General features: G+C 31.6%; 1 protein-coding gene across 1 annotated transcript in view; it reads right to left on the reverse strand.

The window, feature by feature from the left end:
- Window positions 1-176: 176 nt before the first annotated feature.
- The window catches only part of LOC125066197 (neural cell adhesion molecule 2-like), a 112,892-nt gene continuing 92,870 nt past the window's right edge, over window positions 177-20,198 (reverse strand). The window contains exons 2-11 of the mRNA XM_047674171.1: window positions 11,097-11,212; window positions 9,021-9,225; window positions 8,102-8,233; window positions 7,814-7,969; window positions 6,069-6,156; window positions 5,750-5,852; window positions 5,080-5,238; window positions 4,328-4,445; window positions 3,082-3,174; window positions 177-2,742 (exon numbers count right to left, since the gene is read on the reverse strand). Of these exons, the coding sequence (XP_047530127.1) occupies window positions 2,555-2,742; window positions 3,082-3,174; window positions 4,328-4,445; window positions 5,080-5,238; window positions 5,750-5,852; window positions 6,069-6,156; window positions 7,814-7,969; window positions 8,102-8,233; window positions 9,021-9,225; window positions 11,097-11,212 (1,358 nt within the window). The 3' untranslated portion in view covers window positions 177-2,554. The remainder of the gene's footprint in view (window positions 2,743-3,081; window positions 3,175-4,327; window positions 4,446-5,079; window positions 5,239-5,749; window positions 5,853-6,068; window positions 6,157-7,813; window positions 7,970-8,101; window positions 8,234-9,020; window positions 9,226-11,096; window positions 11,213-20,198) is intronic.

Genomic DNA, 20,198 nt, shown 5'->3' on the forward strand with positions numbered 1-20,198 from the left:
TGCGCTTTCACTAATGGTGAGGAGATATGAGGACCTCATATATCTAACACCAACTTTACATAATAATTATGTAGCGCATAGACCTCTTAATAAAAAGCCGATTGAGTTACTTTTACTTTTTACTCTTACTATATATATAGCTAAAGGTAAAGGTGAGAGAGGAATAAAAAATAAAATATTTTATAAACCACCTTTAATATCAGCAGAATCAGTGTATGTAATGTAATTAACAATTTGTTTACATTAAGAGCGAGATAACCATTGACATATATACATTGACATAAAACATTACGGTAATTGAAACTGCTCAAAGGAAGTACGATGTGGGAACATGTGTTTACTGCCCCTATGGGACTTGGCAGGGACCTACGCGCTTTTTAAGCTTAACAACAGAAATTCGTTTATTAAATTCCTACATATATATATCATTCACAAAAACGATAATATACAATACCTAGAATGTAGAAAGTAAAACGCAAAATAGAAGAAATTCAGTCTTCCTGTATACACTATCTATAATTGAGTTACACCTTGTAATATAACACTTTATAAAATTGACGGTAATTTTAATTGGTATCGAATTAAAAATCAATTATGAATAAGAGAAGTCATCCCGTACTATCCAATACTATCGATTACCACTCAATAAATATTTAACCGTTTTTACTTAGTGAAAATTACAAGTTTCAATACGCTATCGTTTAAAATCCAATATAAATATTAGGTACGAATGGTATCAAAAGCGGCAAAGCGTACTCTGGTTTGAAGTAATTAATATTGTCATCGTCTAAATTTAGTTCGAGTTTTTAATTTTTAACATCAAATAATAACACCCTAATATTAAAAAAGATAAATATAATCAGTGCAATCCTAAAACATATGACGAAAATTGTGTTTATGGTGATTGATGTGAACTAGCTCTTCCGCGTGGTTTTACCCGCGTTACCACTTCGCCGTCGTAGGTAGGTCATAGCCTTATGTATCTTTCAGGAAAATGCCCTACTAAAATACATCGATACATTCTGTATAATCGTGTTCAGATAAACAAATATACAAACTATTTACTTTTATATGAAGATAGATAAGTGATGTCTGAATGATGTATAAGTAGCAATAAGAGATTGGAAATAAATATATTTATATACTTACAAAATAAATGCTGTAAAACTGGAGACTGAGAACTGAACTTTCAAATGCTCGATTCTTATTGGTTGGTTAAATATAAAAGTTGGCTGTGATTTGTTCTCGTTAAAATTTTCGTGTTTGTCAAAAAATAAAATCAAACGCCATAAGCACAATTTTATACGATTTGCACATATTCATTAAAAATACTATACAATTAAACATTATAAGCGAACAACATTTAATTTTATATTTACATTGCGACCACAAATCAAGCAGAGATTACATTCTGCTTCATAACCTGCTACTTCTACACTTTGATACTTTTATCTTAAGGGTAATGATAATCTGAGTACTGCGAAACGTGTTAGGTGAAGAAAAATAAATTTAATACATAAGAGACATTCGTATGAGATCTATTTACTATTTTAAATATATCCATTTATAAAGTTTACTTTAGCTAGAAACAATACATATTTATAATAATTCTCAAAAACAAATCAATGAATATTACAGCACATAATATTACAATAATGAAAGAAGCTTATTGTCTATATTTTTGATGAAATGACAATTACATAAGGTAAACAACAAACACATTTTATCAATCTTATATAAATCCATCGAAAGCGAAAGTCACGACGTGGACGAAATGTACTTTTTTTTTTTTAAATCAAATATTTGAAAATCATATGTATAATGTGATTTATTAAAAATATTCCCAATCGTTATTTATTTGTAAAAAAATATTTAAGACAGTACGCACTCGTGCAAATAAACTTTCATTTTGTTTAAGGCATACGCACCAAAATTCATACGAATTGCAATACATTTTACTTTCATTGTATGCGTTTATTGTAAGCGAAATTATTGTTATTATATCTGAAGCAAAATTTTCTTCCTCTCAGTCACGTATAATCGCGTTTTATATTTATGTTATTATAATCATAAAATCTTAAATTATAACATAGATACATCAATAGAGTGAACACTTTTATGAATTTAAACACACAATATCTTCTTAAATAATTATATTTTCTATCTACGGTTGCTTGGAATGTTGTTCAATTATTCAAATGTGTTAACAACTAAGAATAGTGTCTTAGTAATAATTATATAAAGTCTTTTGTATATGTTTTAGGATCCTTTTTAATGAGACTCGAATATTACCATTTTAATTCCAATGTGTCAAATATTTTTGCGATGTCGTAAAAATCATATAACTTAAAAATTAAATTCAACAAAATATATGATAAAAATAATAATTATCTTTTCTAGAAAGCAATTATTGACGGTTAACATCGAATAGCCGATCGAGCCTTTAGAAAATCCAACGATAAATACATTATATTACATAATCATCAAACGGAATTATTTACAGTAACACTACAACATCGCTCTAAGAAATAAGCTCGATCCTTCATAGTAAAAATTAATAACAACGCGCGAACACCGAGGCGCCGAATAGAAGGACGACGGACACGACCAGTTTGACGGCGAAGCTCGTTGAGGGTGGTGGTGACACTTCCACCCACTCCGACGTGCCGGCTGCGTTCCGCGAGCTCACGCGCACGTGGTAAGTCGTCTTGTTAGCCAGCGGACCCACAGTGAATAGCGTATCTGAAGATAAGTGTTAACAATTGAATACATTTCACAAATGATTTTTCTGTATAATGGCGATCGAGTAATTTAAATCCTACTTTATTCGTATTTATCTTCGTAGTTCCTAGTTATAATTACTAGATACTTTAGTTAGGTAAATAAAAATAACATTATTGTGTTAAGCGCATCCGACATTAATCATTCCCAAGGGTTATTATTTATTAGGCAGGTCTTAAAATATATAAGACGATACTAAGTAAATAAAATAATAATAAATAAATAGTTATAAACATGTTGAAAGATAATTCTATAAATATACAATTAATTTGCTAAAATGACATAAAAGTATGTAATTACCGTTAGACCACACAATATCAACTTTGAATTCTGTTGCTGCATCCCAATCCGCGGGATAATTTTCTTGGAATGGAACGAGCTGGAATGAATAACCTGTAAAAATAAAATATCAATCTTTACTATCACTCAGTTACAAGTAAATATATATGTATTTATTAAAAATTAAGAAAAAATAGTGAAATTAATGATGAGTTATTGCGAATATATCAATATTATTTACATAGGTCAAATATAGTACACAAACATAAAAAATATATATACAAAAACAACAAAGAGTATTATTGTTGTAGAGCCTAAATATTACGACAAATCGCGAGATTATATGAATTTAATATTAAATGTGTTTATGTATATATAAGACTGAGATTACATGTCGCTGCTAGGACAATGTCATATAATTATCTCGTCTTTTCTCAAATAGTAGAATCTTTGAAGATGTATAATTAAACACTACTATGTATTATATGATAAAAAAATAAATGACATAAAAATATTGTTGTAGATCCTTGCAATTTGAATATATATCTAAAATTATAGGTCCTTATATTAGATATCTTATATCTAAATTATTGTCCTTAATTCAGACGAGCACGCGAAATAAATCAGTAGATGCTTGTGCTTTCCATGAATCCTATACTCAGTGAAATCTACAATTGTTGAAATAATTTCTAACACTTTAATTTGCTTAATCGTACTGGAGCTGCGTGTTGGATTACGCTCAGTATTCTCTTCAACAGAAAAGGCCTTTGAGCGGCGATGGAACAAATACGGACGATATTTAATCAGGGCTTAGTTTAGGGCTATTTGTATGAACATATTATAACATCAGATTTTTTTTTGTAATCATTACAGAAGGCTTAGTTCACAGAAGAGATTTCGCTGATATATTTTGAGTATATATATAAAAAAACGGCCAGTAAATATCCCACTTCTGGGCATAGCTTTTCCCTACTTAAGAATAAAAATGTACCTTCCTTGAAGATAATTCCACAACATTGATACATATGGTACATTCCGAATGATGAATGGTGAATTTATTGCGCATTATGCGCGTGTATTATAAATAAAAATACAGCGTATAAAAACTCAGTAGTGGTTGTTGATATTTGAATCTACGAACTCTAGCTGATATATATATAATTAATCTATTGGGCCGTTGAATTGGTAAGAAATTTTTGGCAATTGTTACAAACTAACTCTAAAATCTAGGACTGCTTTTTATATTTCAGTTCATTTAGATATTTACCGATAACCGTAAGATTTTTGGGGTCAGGAGACTTGTCTTCTTCTTCAATCGCCAAATTGCACGTTGAGCAAGTGACGTTGAAAGTCATCTCAGATGCCGTAGCGTACATGAAGTTCACCTGAAAACCATACCAACATGTGACGGTGGAATACGAATCTGGGGATGAAATATATTTTTTTAAATATGATGAGTTATTTGGGATGATGTTAGAAAAAAGTAAATGTGTTTAGCCTGAACATCACACAAAAAATCAATTGTACTTTGTACAATTGATTTTGATACAATTGTAGCAGGTTGTAGTGTAGTCTTGGTCGAAATTCAAATTCGAAAAGGTTCTTTATACGATAAGAAAGAATATTGGAAAAAACCTCCTAATTTACGATAGTATAGTCGAAAGTAGAATCTTATTTACGGAAAAAAAAGGTTTTTGAAAAACTTCTATGACGCCACCCGTTTACAAAATATGACAGCAATTATTAAACAATAACTAATCTATTGTTATTATAAATGATAATTGTTATCCAAAAAATACTAGTTTCAATACTTATCAATTTTGATAAAACTGTTTGTATTAAAAATCTGGTAAAAGACCATCTTGGAAGGTAAATTTAACTTGGATAATGAGACCACTGATGAAAGTCCTCGAAAATGGAATGAGGGTTTCATAACAAAATTACATTTGACGTGATGGCAGGCATCAGCCATTAATTAAACAAAAGATGAAAGTAAACATAAAATGTTCTCAAACTTACGGAGTCTGGTGGGTTTGGTTTATTTCCCAATTGGACGTCAAAGACAATAGAGACATGACCCATATCATTGGAAACAGAACACTTATATTCGCCCAGGTAGCTCTCATTGTATACTCTCAGCTGTAAGACCGAAGTGGTACCATCGGCAGAGTTCAAGACCTGAAAAATTATTTTGCATGAAATATTAATAATTAATTTTAAATATAGTATCCGTTGATTTATTATAAAACATATATACATATATACATCGTTTATAAAAATAAGAACAGATTTATTTAGAACACATACAAAAATATAAATAATACTATAATTGTACAATATCTGCTATTGTTCTGTGATCCAAATAGGTGTTCCATTCAGCTTTCAAGTTCAGTATGGAAACCTAAAACTGATTTTCCTTTCCCATTTATTTCCTATGAGGCTCTGTCCAACCGTGGCGAGGTAATATTATTATGACGTTATAAATAACGTATAAGATAACGATTCAAACGTAAGCGACTATTTGAATATAATATATTAGCTTTGACTCTATACGATGTGTCTTTGTTAGTGAGACTAGTTTTTGACGCTCACTGGATCCATTTTATTTTTTGGTAAGTGTTAGTTAAACTTATAAAAATAATAAATTAAAAAATTAAAGAGATATTTTATTATCTAACTAAACACTTACCGTTTCTTCATCTTCAATAGCATCTCCATCGAAACCGTTTTGTCGCCTGTTCCAACGGAAAGTAGGAGGAGGGCTCGCAATAGCACTACACGTAATGTTTTTGCTAGTAAACAAAAAATAACGTTAGACGACTGCTTTAAGTTTATAAATAATGCAAAGGTATTTGAATTAAAAATACGAAAACTATATTTGTAAATTAAAAAGCACACAGATCACATAGATGATATAAATAATCCTTAATTTTACACCATTTAATATTTATTTATAGGGCATATGATGGGCATATGAGTGTGTTTTACGAGTAGTATGAGATTCTTACGTTTTATTGACAATAGCGTAGACCTCTTCACTGCTATACTTGGTGTAATAGACCTCATTAGTATCGTGGTTGACGATGACAGGTTTATCTAAAATTTAACGTTTAAGCCTGTGGTCAAATTAAGCATAGTTTTAAGGAAATTAATAATCATACACATTACCAACTTTACTTTACATAACTTTATAAGGCATACGGGGCTCGTGCCTAGGGCCTGAGAGGGCCCCGAAGAACCAACAATTTGTTTCACACGTTTATGCTCACGTTGACTGTTTTACATTATATTTTCGAAATTGTCATATTTGTAAGAAATAACTAACATATTTATCAAAAAGCTAGTGACGATAGTCGATATTAAAAGTAGAAAGCTATAGACCTGCCCTTCATGATAGAAATAGCTATACTATAGCCTTAAGATTGTACAACCAATCTGATTCCTACGAATTTACGAAAATTACCGCACCGTTTATTTGAAACTATACTTAAAGCTTGGCTATAAGCACATTATTTGTACATGGTAGTAAATATCTACCAAAAGGGCCCCAAATTCATGGACGCCCAAGGGCAACGGCATTGCTTGAGACGGCTCTGATCATACACTTGTTGAATGTATCGCTTATATATGTATGTTTGCCTTCCGATCACATTCTAATAGCGGGTTGATTTTTAGATAAAGCCAAATATTAACACTAATTTTCTTATCTAATATTTTATTATTTTTATGTTGAAATATTAAGCGGATAAAAATTTCTCTAAGTTTTTGTCCAACCACAGCTCGTGATAAATTATTTTTAAGCTCTAAAGCTCTTAAATACCATCTGTGTGCAGTTGAAATTGTTGGAACTAAGATAACTTTTTATAGAGCAATCAGAAAATGTAAAAAGCTTAACGTACATGATTTTTAAAATTAATAATCTTTATTTGCAATTGTCATTATAGATGTATGTTTCAAGAAATATTACATTTTACATACATGTATATTGAATTTTAAATATCATTATTTATTCAAAGTCATCATTTTTTCAAAGTTTTAATTCTGTCTGTTTTCAATAGCATATAATTGCAGATAAACTTTTTTTAATTAGAATGATTGGTATTAACTTACTTTTACTAATTCAATTTCAACAATGTTACTGCATGAAATAGCCTTTAAAAACAATCAAAAACATATATTTTACTAGATGATAATTTTCGCTCAGATGAATGAAAACATTCCCTGTCTGGTGTCGGATTGTGAACTTTAAAACTTTTCTTGGCGAATCTTAATAAAACTTTTCGCATTTGACTTTATGGCTCCTAATTAATTTTTCCTATTTAAATTTTACTTAAGTCTCGACAAAGTTTGTTATTACTTATACTGTTATAAAATTATTATTATTATAATATTATACTTTCGTCGTTTTACTCGGGTAACTGTATCGGACATCTGTATCAGATACTTATTCGGTCTTCTCTTAATAGTTCCATGTCGTTCAAAAACTTGTTGAGTTTTAGTACCTCTTTTATTTGACTAATAAACACAAAAAGTATACACTTAGAATTACAAGATTTATTTGAAATTACAGGTTATATTATTATGTGATTTTATGTGCCAATGACCTTATCCAGACTTTGGAGACTTTGAGGTTGTCAGAATTCATTACGATCAATTCAATGATTTAGTGTAACACGGATAGTTTCGCATTTACAATAATAATCCAATTTAGTAGGTTTTAGGATTTTTTTATTGATAAAATTGTATCACTTACGTTGTACGGTAAGAAAGACACGTTTGTAGGTGTAATAGGACAGCGCTTTTTGGGTCACCTTACACGTGTACTCTCCGGTGTCTTGGTGAGTCAAGTTCCTGATTTCCAATTGATGGTTGTCTTCCCTTTTCCTTACGATATATTTCTTATGATCATCTATAATAAGTTAAACAATATTAATGATTTCAGAAAATTTAATTTGATTAAAAATTAGGATTACTTTTTGAATTGAATATTGATGATTGATAAATGGTTTTATGAGTACGTAGCTTGCATTTCAGTACGTACCGATAATAGGCACTAAATCCTTGTACCATTGCACGACGGGTTTTGGGTAACCTTTAGCTACGCAATCGAGTTTTGCTGATTTCGACTCCTCTCCTATGAAGCTATCTTCCTTTACGCTCAAATTAACTTTTTCTGAAAGTGATTGAAATACACATCATTTATTAAACATTCACTAATACATCTCATCAATATTATTAAAATATACGTGAACATGATATTATAATGGAAAAAATAACAGACTGTTAATGTCCCACACAAAGGCCTCATATCTCTAGTAAAGTGTTTAGAATGTAAACCATCATGCGGGTACGATTTAAGTTAGTTAATACACACGTCGCAGAATTAAATTCGAACCATGAAGTTTTATCGCGACGTTTAATTTAACAAATCAACGGTACATTCCCAGATTGAACAGCAATAAAGGTTAACTAAGTCTCGCTAATATCTTAGTTTATAAGTCTACCTTAAACCATAAGATCTCTCCAGTTTTCGAAATAAAAATATAGGTATAGATACAAAAAAATATATTAAAGTTTCAATATTTCAAACTTATGTAAATACTCCGAACAGTATTTAAAACTTCAATAAAACTTTAGCTTTGTATTCATTAATACAATTAACTAAGTATATGTAACATCAAAATTAACGTGAAATGTTGTCAGGAATACTAACAGCTTTTTTTCCACGAAATGCCACTTCCAATCCTCTTAGTGGAACTGACCTACTCCTTATGTGACGGCATCTTAGGATCTTCAGTTTTATATCAATAATATTAAATGATAAATTATGCATTTTAGCATCTCTGTTAGAAAGTAAAATTTTATCTCGTGTTGAAACGACAGTAATAAATGGACTATTTATTTAACTTATATTTATACTTTATTATAGGTTAAGAATTAGTAAAAAATATTATACTTACCACCTACAAGTATTTCCAGTTTTTCACTGAGAGATCCGGCTTTACAGGTCCAGTTACCGCTATCTTCTATCTTGGTGCTATGGATGATGAGTGGCACAAGGCTGCTGACTAGAGTTTCGTTTTTAGGCCGTTCTACATATACCCTGGTATTCTTGACAGAGCGTCCTTCAACAATATTGCCGGAAGGCGAGTACCATACGATTTTCTATAGAGAAACAATAAATAACCCTTAGTGATACCGAGCTTGTGTTAGTATTATTTCGTTGAATGTTTATACATTGGAAGAATTGAAGTAAGGCTATTCATCGCAAGCGATCTCCGTCACACCCAGCCAAACATAGCTCAGTTCGAATATATCGAACCGCACGCTCTTTGTTGTTTTTCCAAAATAACATATATTTATTAATTTCTTAAAACTACTGTTTTTACATGATTGATCTTTTAAATACTGTTAAACAGTATAATATAAATATTGTTTGTCAATGAAATTCATTTTTCATTGTTTGACGACTAAGTCAAATCTTCTCGGTAGAATCTGCATTCCGAACCGGTGGTAGCTTCACTTAATATAGTTTGTTAAATGACGATGCAAAAGTGCTTGTTAAATCCTACTTGAATAAAGTATATTATGATTTTGATTTTTGTCGCATATATTCACATATATATTATGACCGAATTGTTATTGAAATTATGAATTAATCTTTTTGAGTTATCCGATTCCCAGTTTTCGTTGCAACGTCATTTAATTTTTACTGGAAAGGATTACTGGATATGACTCGCATGCTATTGTTTGTACAACTGGAACGGTATAAAGTTTCAACTGCGAGAGTATGAAAAAAATAAACATGGATACAAAAAAATCATACAATTCATTATAATGTAGTAGTGTAAGTGTAATAGGACTAAATTTTTCATTAATATATTTTTCGAACTAGAACTGTTTGAATTCGAATTCGATATCAAAACAAGAATCATTTCAAAAGATGGTGTTATACATATAAACATAATTTTAATCGTTCGGATAATCAAAGGTACATCAAGAAATATTTATATTTATTTGTAAGTCATAATTTCGTATACTCGTCTGCCACTTTACAAATTAATTCGAATAGTATGTAACAATATAAATACAGGATTTTTGATTCAAACTGTGGTAATTATAATGGGATTAGAAATTGAATTAAAGAAATATTGTAATATTTTAAAAGGTATTATATATTATGAAACGAAACCAGGATTAATTATACAAGCAATATCAAAACATTCCAAAATTATGCCAATCTGAAATAGGGAACAGAAAGTAAAATTTCGCACAAGATTAATTATATTTTTTTGCATTACCGATATACGAATTTCTGTAAAATTAAACGCAAATTTAACAAATAAATCAATAATATCGTGTTCAATTGATTGAAGTGGTTATTTTAATTTCGAAAAGAAATGTTGTGTATGCAAATTGGGTAAAATATGTTGATGATTGATGTTGGAAAAAAATCATGACGATTGGTACTTTGGTGTTCGGAGCGTAAACCAATAATTATGTGTCTCACGATATAGACGTTTTTTATTCGTGGACTTTTATTCTACCCGTGCGAAGCCAGGGTGGATTGTTAGTAATAGCAAATGAAAACAACTCAAATATATTTTCAAGAAAAACACAATGTTAACGGAAGTTAAGTAGAGGCAAAGGCACTTTTAAATTAGAAAAAATAATGTCATATACGTGAATACTGGCAACATGTCTCCTTAGGCACTTTGTTAAACAGAATTTATTAGGCGCGTGAAATGTGAACTCGACAATTTTGTTGAAAGTAAAAAGTTTCCCCTTTTTTATTTACATGTATAGGATATACGTGATTGTTGTTAGAAGGAATCGTATGAATATAATTAAGTATTTTTTGAGGATACATTGGTAAAATGTAATTAAAACTTTACAGGAAAAAAATATTTAGGGAAGAGTGTGTACCTTTCTATAATTTTCTAAATCTATCGTCATTTTTATACGTATTTTTATACTTATTTCATATTAAAATATTATTTTATGAATTTAAATTATTATTAATTTCATGAACGTACCTCAGGCAAATTCAGTCCTTTACAGTAAATTGCTTTCTTCTCGCCGACATTGTAAACTGATGATCTTGCCATGACCTGCAGGAAAGGCGCCCCATCGTCTATTTCCGCTGTCAAGACTGAAACAAACGTGTAGTTTTGAATTATTGTTCGACAACGCAACAATAACGAGATTCAACTAAAGCAGAATTGGGGAAAATTTGTTTCAGTACATTTCATCTGACGACAGTGACTGATCCATTTCACGCCTTTAGAGATAATACGTATTTATATAATCTTTGTGTATCTTCTTTTATTTTATTTATATACTAAATAGAACACATTAAAATGTACACTATTTTGAAATGACATAGTGGATATATTACGTGAATATTAACTAACAACCGCAGGCAGTATTTATAATTCACTTCTTGTTTGGGGAAAAAACGAGACAATAAATGGTTATGTCAAATGAATCAATTGGGGAGGTGAGGGCATGTAATAGTGTCCTCGCTGACCCTACATCAGAACTAGCGCATGTTTTGTACAAATTAGTGGATGGTGTTTTTAAGAATCGATGTAATTAATCAATTTGTTAAATTTAATGTTTTGTAAGCACTATGAGGGTGGCATTTTCTTACAGAAAAAACCCTCTTTAAAATAAATGATAAATAAAAATGAATCAATTCTATTATCATATCGATGTTATAATTTATTCTCACGACAAACAATTCGAATGAAATGTTCATTTTATTTATGTATTGATACGTTAATGCATACTAGGCACATAAATATTGAAGCCTTCGTAAAAATATCTGAATAAATGAAAAAGGCAATTTTGTATTATAATTGATTGTACAAAACAACCTCCATAACATGCCTAGTTAAAGTAGTTTATTTTTCTGATATTTTTACGGATATTTATGGTCCATTAAAATAATAGGCGTAGTGTCTCGCATAAAAATACGGTTTTTAAAAGCATAAACTATGTATTAATTGTTAACACGTTTATATAATCTTGACAATACTGGATTGTCGAAAATTCGGGTTTACCCCCATTGGTCTAGTAGCTAGCTAATAAGGCTCAGAACCCGAGGTCATGGGTACAAGCCCAGAGACTGACTAATAAAGAGTTTTTCCGTAAATAAATTCGCAGTAGGGACTCGGAGCCTGCAATTTGGCAGTGCATAGACCCGTGCCCCGGAAAGCACGTTAAAGTGTTGATCCTAGGCTTGAACTCTTCCTGTTGTTGTCGGATATTATTATCGTATTGGATTATAAAAGTGATTACAGCGTGCAATTGTGTGTGTATTTGCGCACAAACTGCTGCGAAAATGTATCAGAGTGAGTTCATAATCATCAGTAAAAAAAAGATATTTATTAAATTGGTTTACAATCGACGAACATCATATGTGTGAAAACTTCCTCTCTTAGATATTGCATTTATTTTTTAAATTAAAAGAAGAGTAATTCCGAGATGTCATGCCATTAGCTACTTTGTATATTGATTTGAAATAAACTATTTCCGATTGTTTTGAATTATTATTATTTTTTTTTGTAGAAGAAGAGATAACTATATATGGTGTAGGTTTACATATATATTTTTAAGTTTTATTGATATCAATTACCTAAAAAAAGGAATGAATGCAACTCATATGAAGTAATTTCAGATATATTTATTAATCCATGCTTTAAAAGTCAATTATATTTTCGTAACCATTAATATCGCTTCTTTCTAGTGCTCCCACAAGAACTACTAAGCGTGACTGTGTTTATTATCGATCTGCAACCAAAAATATTGAATATGGCGTTGAGAAAGCAAACCAATGCATGTTAAACATGACCAACGCATGCGAATATTGCCATCGCTTTTCCCGACCTAGTCATAGCGACTATAAATAAACACTTTAATTTCCTCTTATATTTTCATTCTTTTAGTTTATTCATGGACAGAAGCAACGTTTAAAAAGAAACTACTATTACTCTCCAGATTCTAGCTTAGAATTGATGAAGAATCGTTAAATTAAAATTTCGAAAAGACATAAAATTCCATCCCAGCAGATTTTTGTGAATCTTTTGTAAATAAAAGGTAGCGCTTAAATCAATAGTTGCTTTTGTATTCGACAGTAATTCCGTTTAGTTAAAATATGTAAAACATTAGTCAACAATTGTAGCAACGAGACAACCTCTCAAAGTTATATGCGACATTTAAATACCGACATAAAAAGATAACTTAGTGTCGTTGTTGCGAAAACTTGCTAAATGTTTGTATAAAAACATTAGGAATACGAGAAGTGCTGAAGAGACTTGGACGCGACGGTCACAAAGTACAAAACTTCATCTTACTGTTGAGTGGCGTCCATTAGCAAGTTAAGATTTGTATTGGAGATTTAGTAGAAAGCTTAGTTACCGTTTACAACGACAACGTTAAGAGTTGAATTGAGTATAAATTTATACAATGCAAAACATAACATACCTATTTTATTATGTTAAATGAAATTATATTTACTTTACAATAATTAAATATTTATGTCTAGATTTATAAATTAAACAAAACACGTAGAAATTAGAAAAAAAAACAGATATTTTTTGAATTCACAAACAGATTCTGTATGTATAGAAAGATATTTCAGTGTATGATTGAATCGACTTGGCTTAGTTCAATAAGGCCATACGTTTCTACGAACTGCGTTTTTACGTTAAAGTTTTTCAAATGGTCAGTGCCAGATTCTGCCTCTAAACTCCTTTCATTAAATTACAACAAATTATTCTCATAAAAAAATTAATTAATAGTAACAGTATTTTTGATAAATAAATTGTTATACTTTAAGCTTGGAAAAAACCGTTACTGAAAAACGGATTTTATTTGACCTGTTTTCTATTCCTACTTTTTAGGACATAGCGCTACTTTGTACGCATACTAAGTAATCAAACAGAGATAAGTTTATAAAAAAAAGTACGGATCTTAATATATATTTTGATTGAATAAAATCATGTCTTCATTGATTTTAAATAACATCTTAGGTATAAAGAAATCTTGATTTGAATTGATAGGTTAATCGTTTTGCTCAGTACATATTTAAATACATAGTTTTTGTATTGCTTTACGTCCGACTTCCGCTAACGTGTTGTTATTTCCATGTTTCTTAGTATATAACTTTTGTTTTTAAATCAGAATCGTTCATTTCAGATGCAATTTGCGATTTTTCTAATGGAGTTAAGGTGCTTAAATTATGAAATGTTAATAATGACATTGTACTAAAATATAATGTGACTTTTATTTATAAAGTAAACTCTTCTTGCGACCCGATGGGAGTATGCAGGCATGTATTAAGATAATTAGGTGAAAGTAATATCATAGTTAATAGGTCAGTCGTTTAAGCAACGGGTCCACAATATAAAGGTTTGTGTTTGTGTATTTAAGGATTGGTATTTGTTTTATCCTGAAATTAAAAGTTATGTCCTATTCTGGTTTCTCACAATATATTTAAGTGAACATTTTAATTGGTTTATTTTGATAAATCTCTTGGTAAGGAAATGCTTCGTGACGAAAGAGGTCATGGAGGCTGTCATTTTATTACATAATAAAATACGGGCCTGGTGATGGAGTTTTACAAGGTGGATAATCTCTTTAATTGCTACTATTAAAACGCTCGGTGAAAATGGTTATTTAGTTTGATAAAATAGACCAATAAAAATATATGTCCCACTAAAAAAATATACGATTCAATGAACTAAAATGTGAAAAATAATTCTTAGATAACTTAATAACGTAAATAAAGCCTAAGTGCTTTCTTTCTTTCGTGACTCTACGAATAGCCAGCAAAATAAATTTAATAAATATCACCAACGCAATTTTTCACGCAACCATTAGAGTATATCATTTTTATTTTTATTTTTAATTATTCAAAGAATGTTTTATCAAATCGATGTGTTTTATTATAAAATAAACATTTGCGCCGTAACAAATCTTAGACCTTGGGAACTCAGATTAAGTCCCTTTTTTCTGTTGTTACACTGACTCACTCAACCTTCAAACCCAGAACACAACAATACTCATTATAGCTGTTTGGTGGTAGAATAGCGGTATATAGTTGGTGGTACCTACCTAGACTTTCACAAAGCCCTACCGCTAAGTAAAAATATAGTTTTTAATTACTATATGGTAAAACCATAATTTAAAAACGTTATTAAAAAGTATTGTCAACGTAGAATGTCAGATAATAAATAAAATTAATTATACCGTCAAAAAAAAGAAGCAGCTTCAATTTTTTAAGCTGCGATAGTTTACTTATTTTGAAATCGACTAAAAAGTTATTAAGTAAATATTATAACTATATTCATTTCAATGTTGAAGAAATTAACTGTTTGTTTATGTAATTGTTATATGAACGGATTTTATACTAGATTTACATAGATTTATACTGCAGTTGTCATATCTTAAAAACACAAAACCATTGACTCTGAGTATGATCTCCTTTCAGACCTATCAGATTACAGTTTTATCAGTGGGCTTGAATGAAAAAAAAAACAAACTTTATTTTTGCATAAGATTATATTGTAATATTAAATTTGTTTGTGTATTTAATTATAGAATCCAATAAACAGTATTATTTGTGTTTACAATAAATATTTATATAAAATTTCCGTATTTAAAATCCATAATTTTTATCTAATTCGTCTCACGTCTTGAAGATATAAAAAGAAAATTTCTAATAATCTTAACATAATTTGGTCGAGCTGGTTTTTGGACGAAGCGACGTCGGATTTGAGCCGCACGTTCGGTAAATGTGCTTAAGCATTTATCCCGCGTTCATATTATATCTCATATTTTTGTTACAAATTTACATTATTTTCGTGAAAAAATATTTTGCTATCATCAAAATATTACTAGTGTTTTTCTAAATACATTAGATTTCCGAATTAAAAATAGTTATATCTATAAAATTTCAAATGCTTATTTTGCATAGTTTAAGTTACATAATAGAAGATATTTCACAAAAATAAAGCGTCTAGAAACTTTATTGCAAAGACGACCATTAGACTTCTGCAGAGGTTTATCGTTAGCCACACAGAGTAGCCATTTCTATTGGATTATAGTCCTTATTCTGCATAAGATAAGAGCAAAATTATATTAATCTAAGCTCAATTTTATTTTAACCAAACTCTCAAAGAAATGCCAACGTAAAAGTATACAAGTGCATATGCGGTTTGCTAACCCGTGGAGAATTTTCAGATTTCAAAGGCCTTTATCAGTGATCTAGTGTGTATTTTAGCTTTATAAATTACCGCTACATTTAACCTAGAGGCCATCCTGGTATATATCGACAACAAAGGCAGTTAATTATGAAATATATTATTAGCATTATTGCATCGACAAAATCTAATGAAATATTTTGTGTTTAATAGTCTATTCAATTCGAACGCCAATATGCTGAAATATTGTTTTAATGAACACGAAACATAAGTAACTTAATAACCTTAGAACCTTTATATATGTCGGCGCAAACGCTTTAAATTGATTATTTAATCAAGTTATTTCTTTTAATTCTTTTAATCAAGTTAGTTATTATGATGTTTGCTATAAAAAGCAGTGCGACGGTTGCTCGAGGTTCATTCTCATTCGAGCCGTCGGACTGTTCAGACGAACGTTGTGTCCTGATCGATTGTTGAATAAACCTATTATTTTGCTGAAATAGTTTTATTATTTCATTGCAAAATGAGCCATCAAGATCATGTTGGTGAAAGTGACGTCAGCAATGCTGACGTCACGCTTTTTAAAAATAACCCTGGAGGAATTTCTCCGTCATCAGAAGTGGGATCGGAACAAGCTCCGATCTCAGCCAAATCCTCATCAGCCGCGATTCCACCTGTCACATCAGGATCACTACAAGACTACAAGACAGAACCATATTACGACGTGCTGTATCTCTAAGCACCACACACCTGCCTGGTGGAAATGCCGGAAGCCATGGCTCCAATAAATCATTCATCGGCCCCAAGACCCAAGACCAATGAAAGGACGTGCCAAGATGTGGATTGATGATTGGTTGATAGCCACATCTTCATGGAATCAACCATCTAAAGGGGTTTGGCCAATATCCAGTCATATCATTGATCGAGTTGAAGACCATTTATAACATTGACTCCATCAGGGTACAAATACTGTTCTTTGTGGTTCATAGTACAAACCTCAGCATATTAATAACATCAGATGGTACCAAACTGAAGCACCAACCGAAGATTCATCATGTGAGCACTGCTTTATCCAATTGAAAAACCAACGGAAGCTTTCCAGATGATTCACATAGATATCACGGGGAAATAGTACACTCAAGATGACCAATACGCCAGGAATCGGCCGAGCAAATGGCTATGTGGAAAGAGTTGTCGCTACACTAAAAAACGCTTTAATAATAATCAAGAACTATGAGACCGAACAGTGGCACAGTGTACTGGACTAACTACAGTTGGCAATGAATTGCGCCGTGCATCGAGTAACTGGAGTTGCGCCGCTCATATTCATTACGCAAAGAATACATTGCGTAGCACTTGAGCTTCCTGGTCGTCATCAATATCCAAACGGTCGACATTGAAGCGCTTACAACACAAGTTCAGCAACGAATGACTCGGAATATAACTGAGAACGTTTCAATTCCCACAAAGCTAAAATTATTATTTTCAGCATGAAGATTAAGAATCCACGTAATTAACCATTACTTGATCTGACTAATTCAGTGAGCCTTTTGAGATTTTCAGGTTTCATAAAAAAAAAAAGACGAAAGTGCAGACGGTGGTTGGCAGAGGGCGTCTCCGACAGGCTTCTCGTGATCAGCTTCGTCGTGTATCGCAGCCGGGCAACCAAGGTACCGTGTCGGCGGAAGAAGATGGTGAGATTCTTCAGTGCTGCCACAACTAATTCCGATCCAGTGGTCCACAACGACGAGCACGCATCATCGCATTAAAACTGTGAGGCAAAACTTACTTACTTTACCTCTCAATATCTACGAAAGTGGTACCTTTGAGCTAGTAATGTGCTACCACTGTGCTATAAACCACGACAATTCAATACCATTGAGATTCCTCATGCAACCGTAACTAGACACTTACACACCGGCTTTAGATTGGTACCTCTGAGCTGGTTGTGTTTCCACTGGCCAAAATCACGGATCCTTGATGTATCCACAGAGAACCCTGAGATACCGTTGAAACACCTGGTGGAATCACAACCAGACACGTGCACAACATAATCTGGAGAGTGATACCTCTGAGCTAACCACGTGTTACCCTCGAGCTAACCACGGATCCTTGATGTATCCACAGAGAACCATGAGATACCGTTGGGAAGCCTTGTGGAGCCGTGATAGACATGTATTCACCACAGATCTACCAGAATCTTTTACATTATTAAATGACCTAGACATTATGACAGTTATGAGTGGTACTCATAAAATCTGCCCATATTTATTACAAAACAGGTGCATGAGAGATTTCTTTGTGTACTGCTTTTACAAAACTATTTCAAAGACCAACATGTGTGGCTTACAGATACCTGCTTCAAAAATCATTTTCTTGATTCTCAGATTTCAAATCGCACAACGCAGGCAGGCAGGTGCAGAGCACGCACCGCCTGTCAGAATGGCCGTGTCGGCGCAAACGCTTTAAATTGATTATTTAATCAAGTTATTTCTTTTAATTCTTTTAATCAAGTTAGTTATTATGATGTTTGCTATAAAAAGCAGTGCGACGGTTGCTCGAGGTTCATTCTCATTCGAGCCGTCGGACTGTTCAGACGAACGTTGTGTCCTGATCGATTGTTGAATAAACCTATTATTTTGCTGAAATAGTTTTATTATTTCATTGCAAAATGAGCCATCAAGATCATGTTGGTGAAAGTGACGTCAGCAATGCTGACGTCACGCTTTTTAAAAATAACCCTGGAGGAATTTCTCCGTCATATACGTATATACATATATTTATAAATATTTTAAATCGATGTACATTTCTTTAATATTAGTTATATAATATAATTAATACAAAAAAAAAAAACTCTATAATAATATTAGAAATCTATAACTTCATCTGACTATCTGCCCGTCTTCCTGTTACGTTTTAACGGCCAAACCACTTATGGTTGAAATTTTATGTGAAGTAAGCTTGGACACCAAGCAATGACATAGGCTACTTTTTAATATCAAACACTTTATGACCAACCCCTAAAACGCAAGCAAAGTCAGGAATGACATCTAGTGATCCATAAAACATTAAAAATAAACTCTTGTAAGCATACAATTTTAATTGTCAATATGAAATCTAGTAATTATTATTTTATAATAAAAATGTAGACGTTTTCGTTTTATTAAAAGTACGATATGTCTATGAGATACTAAGTGCTAATCACAGGTGTGTTCCACACTCTCAAGGTCTGATGGGACGGTAATCCGATTCGGCTGGAGAGCTCTTCTGACTTTCGAGACATGTGATTGTTACACTGTTAACTTTCTAATTCCAGACAGATTTTGTTAAATACCATTTTAACTCGAGACCTCATGGTCTTTAACTTAACAAGTTGAACACGAGGACAGGTTATGGTAGACAAACCAATACTATGTAAACAGTATAATAAGTAATTTATGAAATGTATGTATTTTGAACTAATGGACTTTGAATGAAAAATATTTGGTCAATTCTTACTTTACCCTCTCAAGCTCGTTTCGTGTTATATATTTATATCTATATTAATATTATAAATGCGAAAGGAACTCTGTTCGTCTGTCGAACACAATTTCGCGGCTAAGACACTGAACCAATGTTGATGAAATTTTGTATGAACTTCAAGAGGGTAAAGTTATGGGCGATTGTATAATTATTGAAGTATTTTTGTCACAACTTGAATTCAAAGCGTGCGATGCCGCGGTTTCAGCTAGTTTACTTTATTTATACACACTGCGTCAGATTTATTACATGAAGAATGTTAAACATGGCGGACATGGCGTACGCCAAAATTCGTTTTAACTCGTTTGAGTAACACGAACAAATGACTGTGGTTGGTTCTCAGCGTACGAAATTGGGAATATTCCTTTTATATTGTACACACGGACACCCCTGTGGTGTATACAAGAATGT

The sequence above is a fragment of the Vanessa atalanta genome, chromosome 9, assembly GCF_905147765.1.
Source record: "Vanessa atalanta chromosome 9, ilVanAtal1.2, whole genome shotgun sequence".
Taxonomy (NCBI): Eukaryota; Metazoa; Arthropoda; class Insecta; order Lepidoptera; family Nymphalidae; genus Vanessa; species Vanessa atalanta.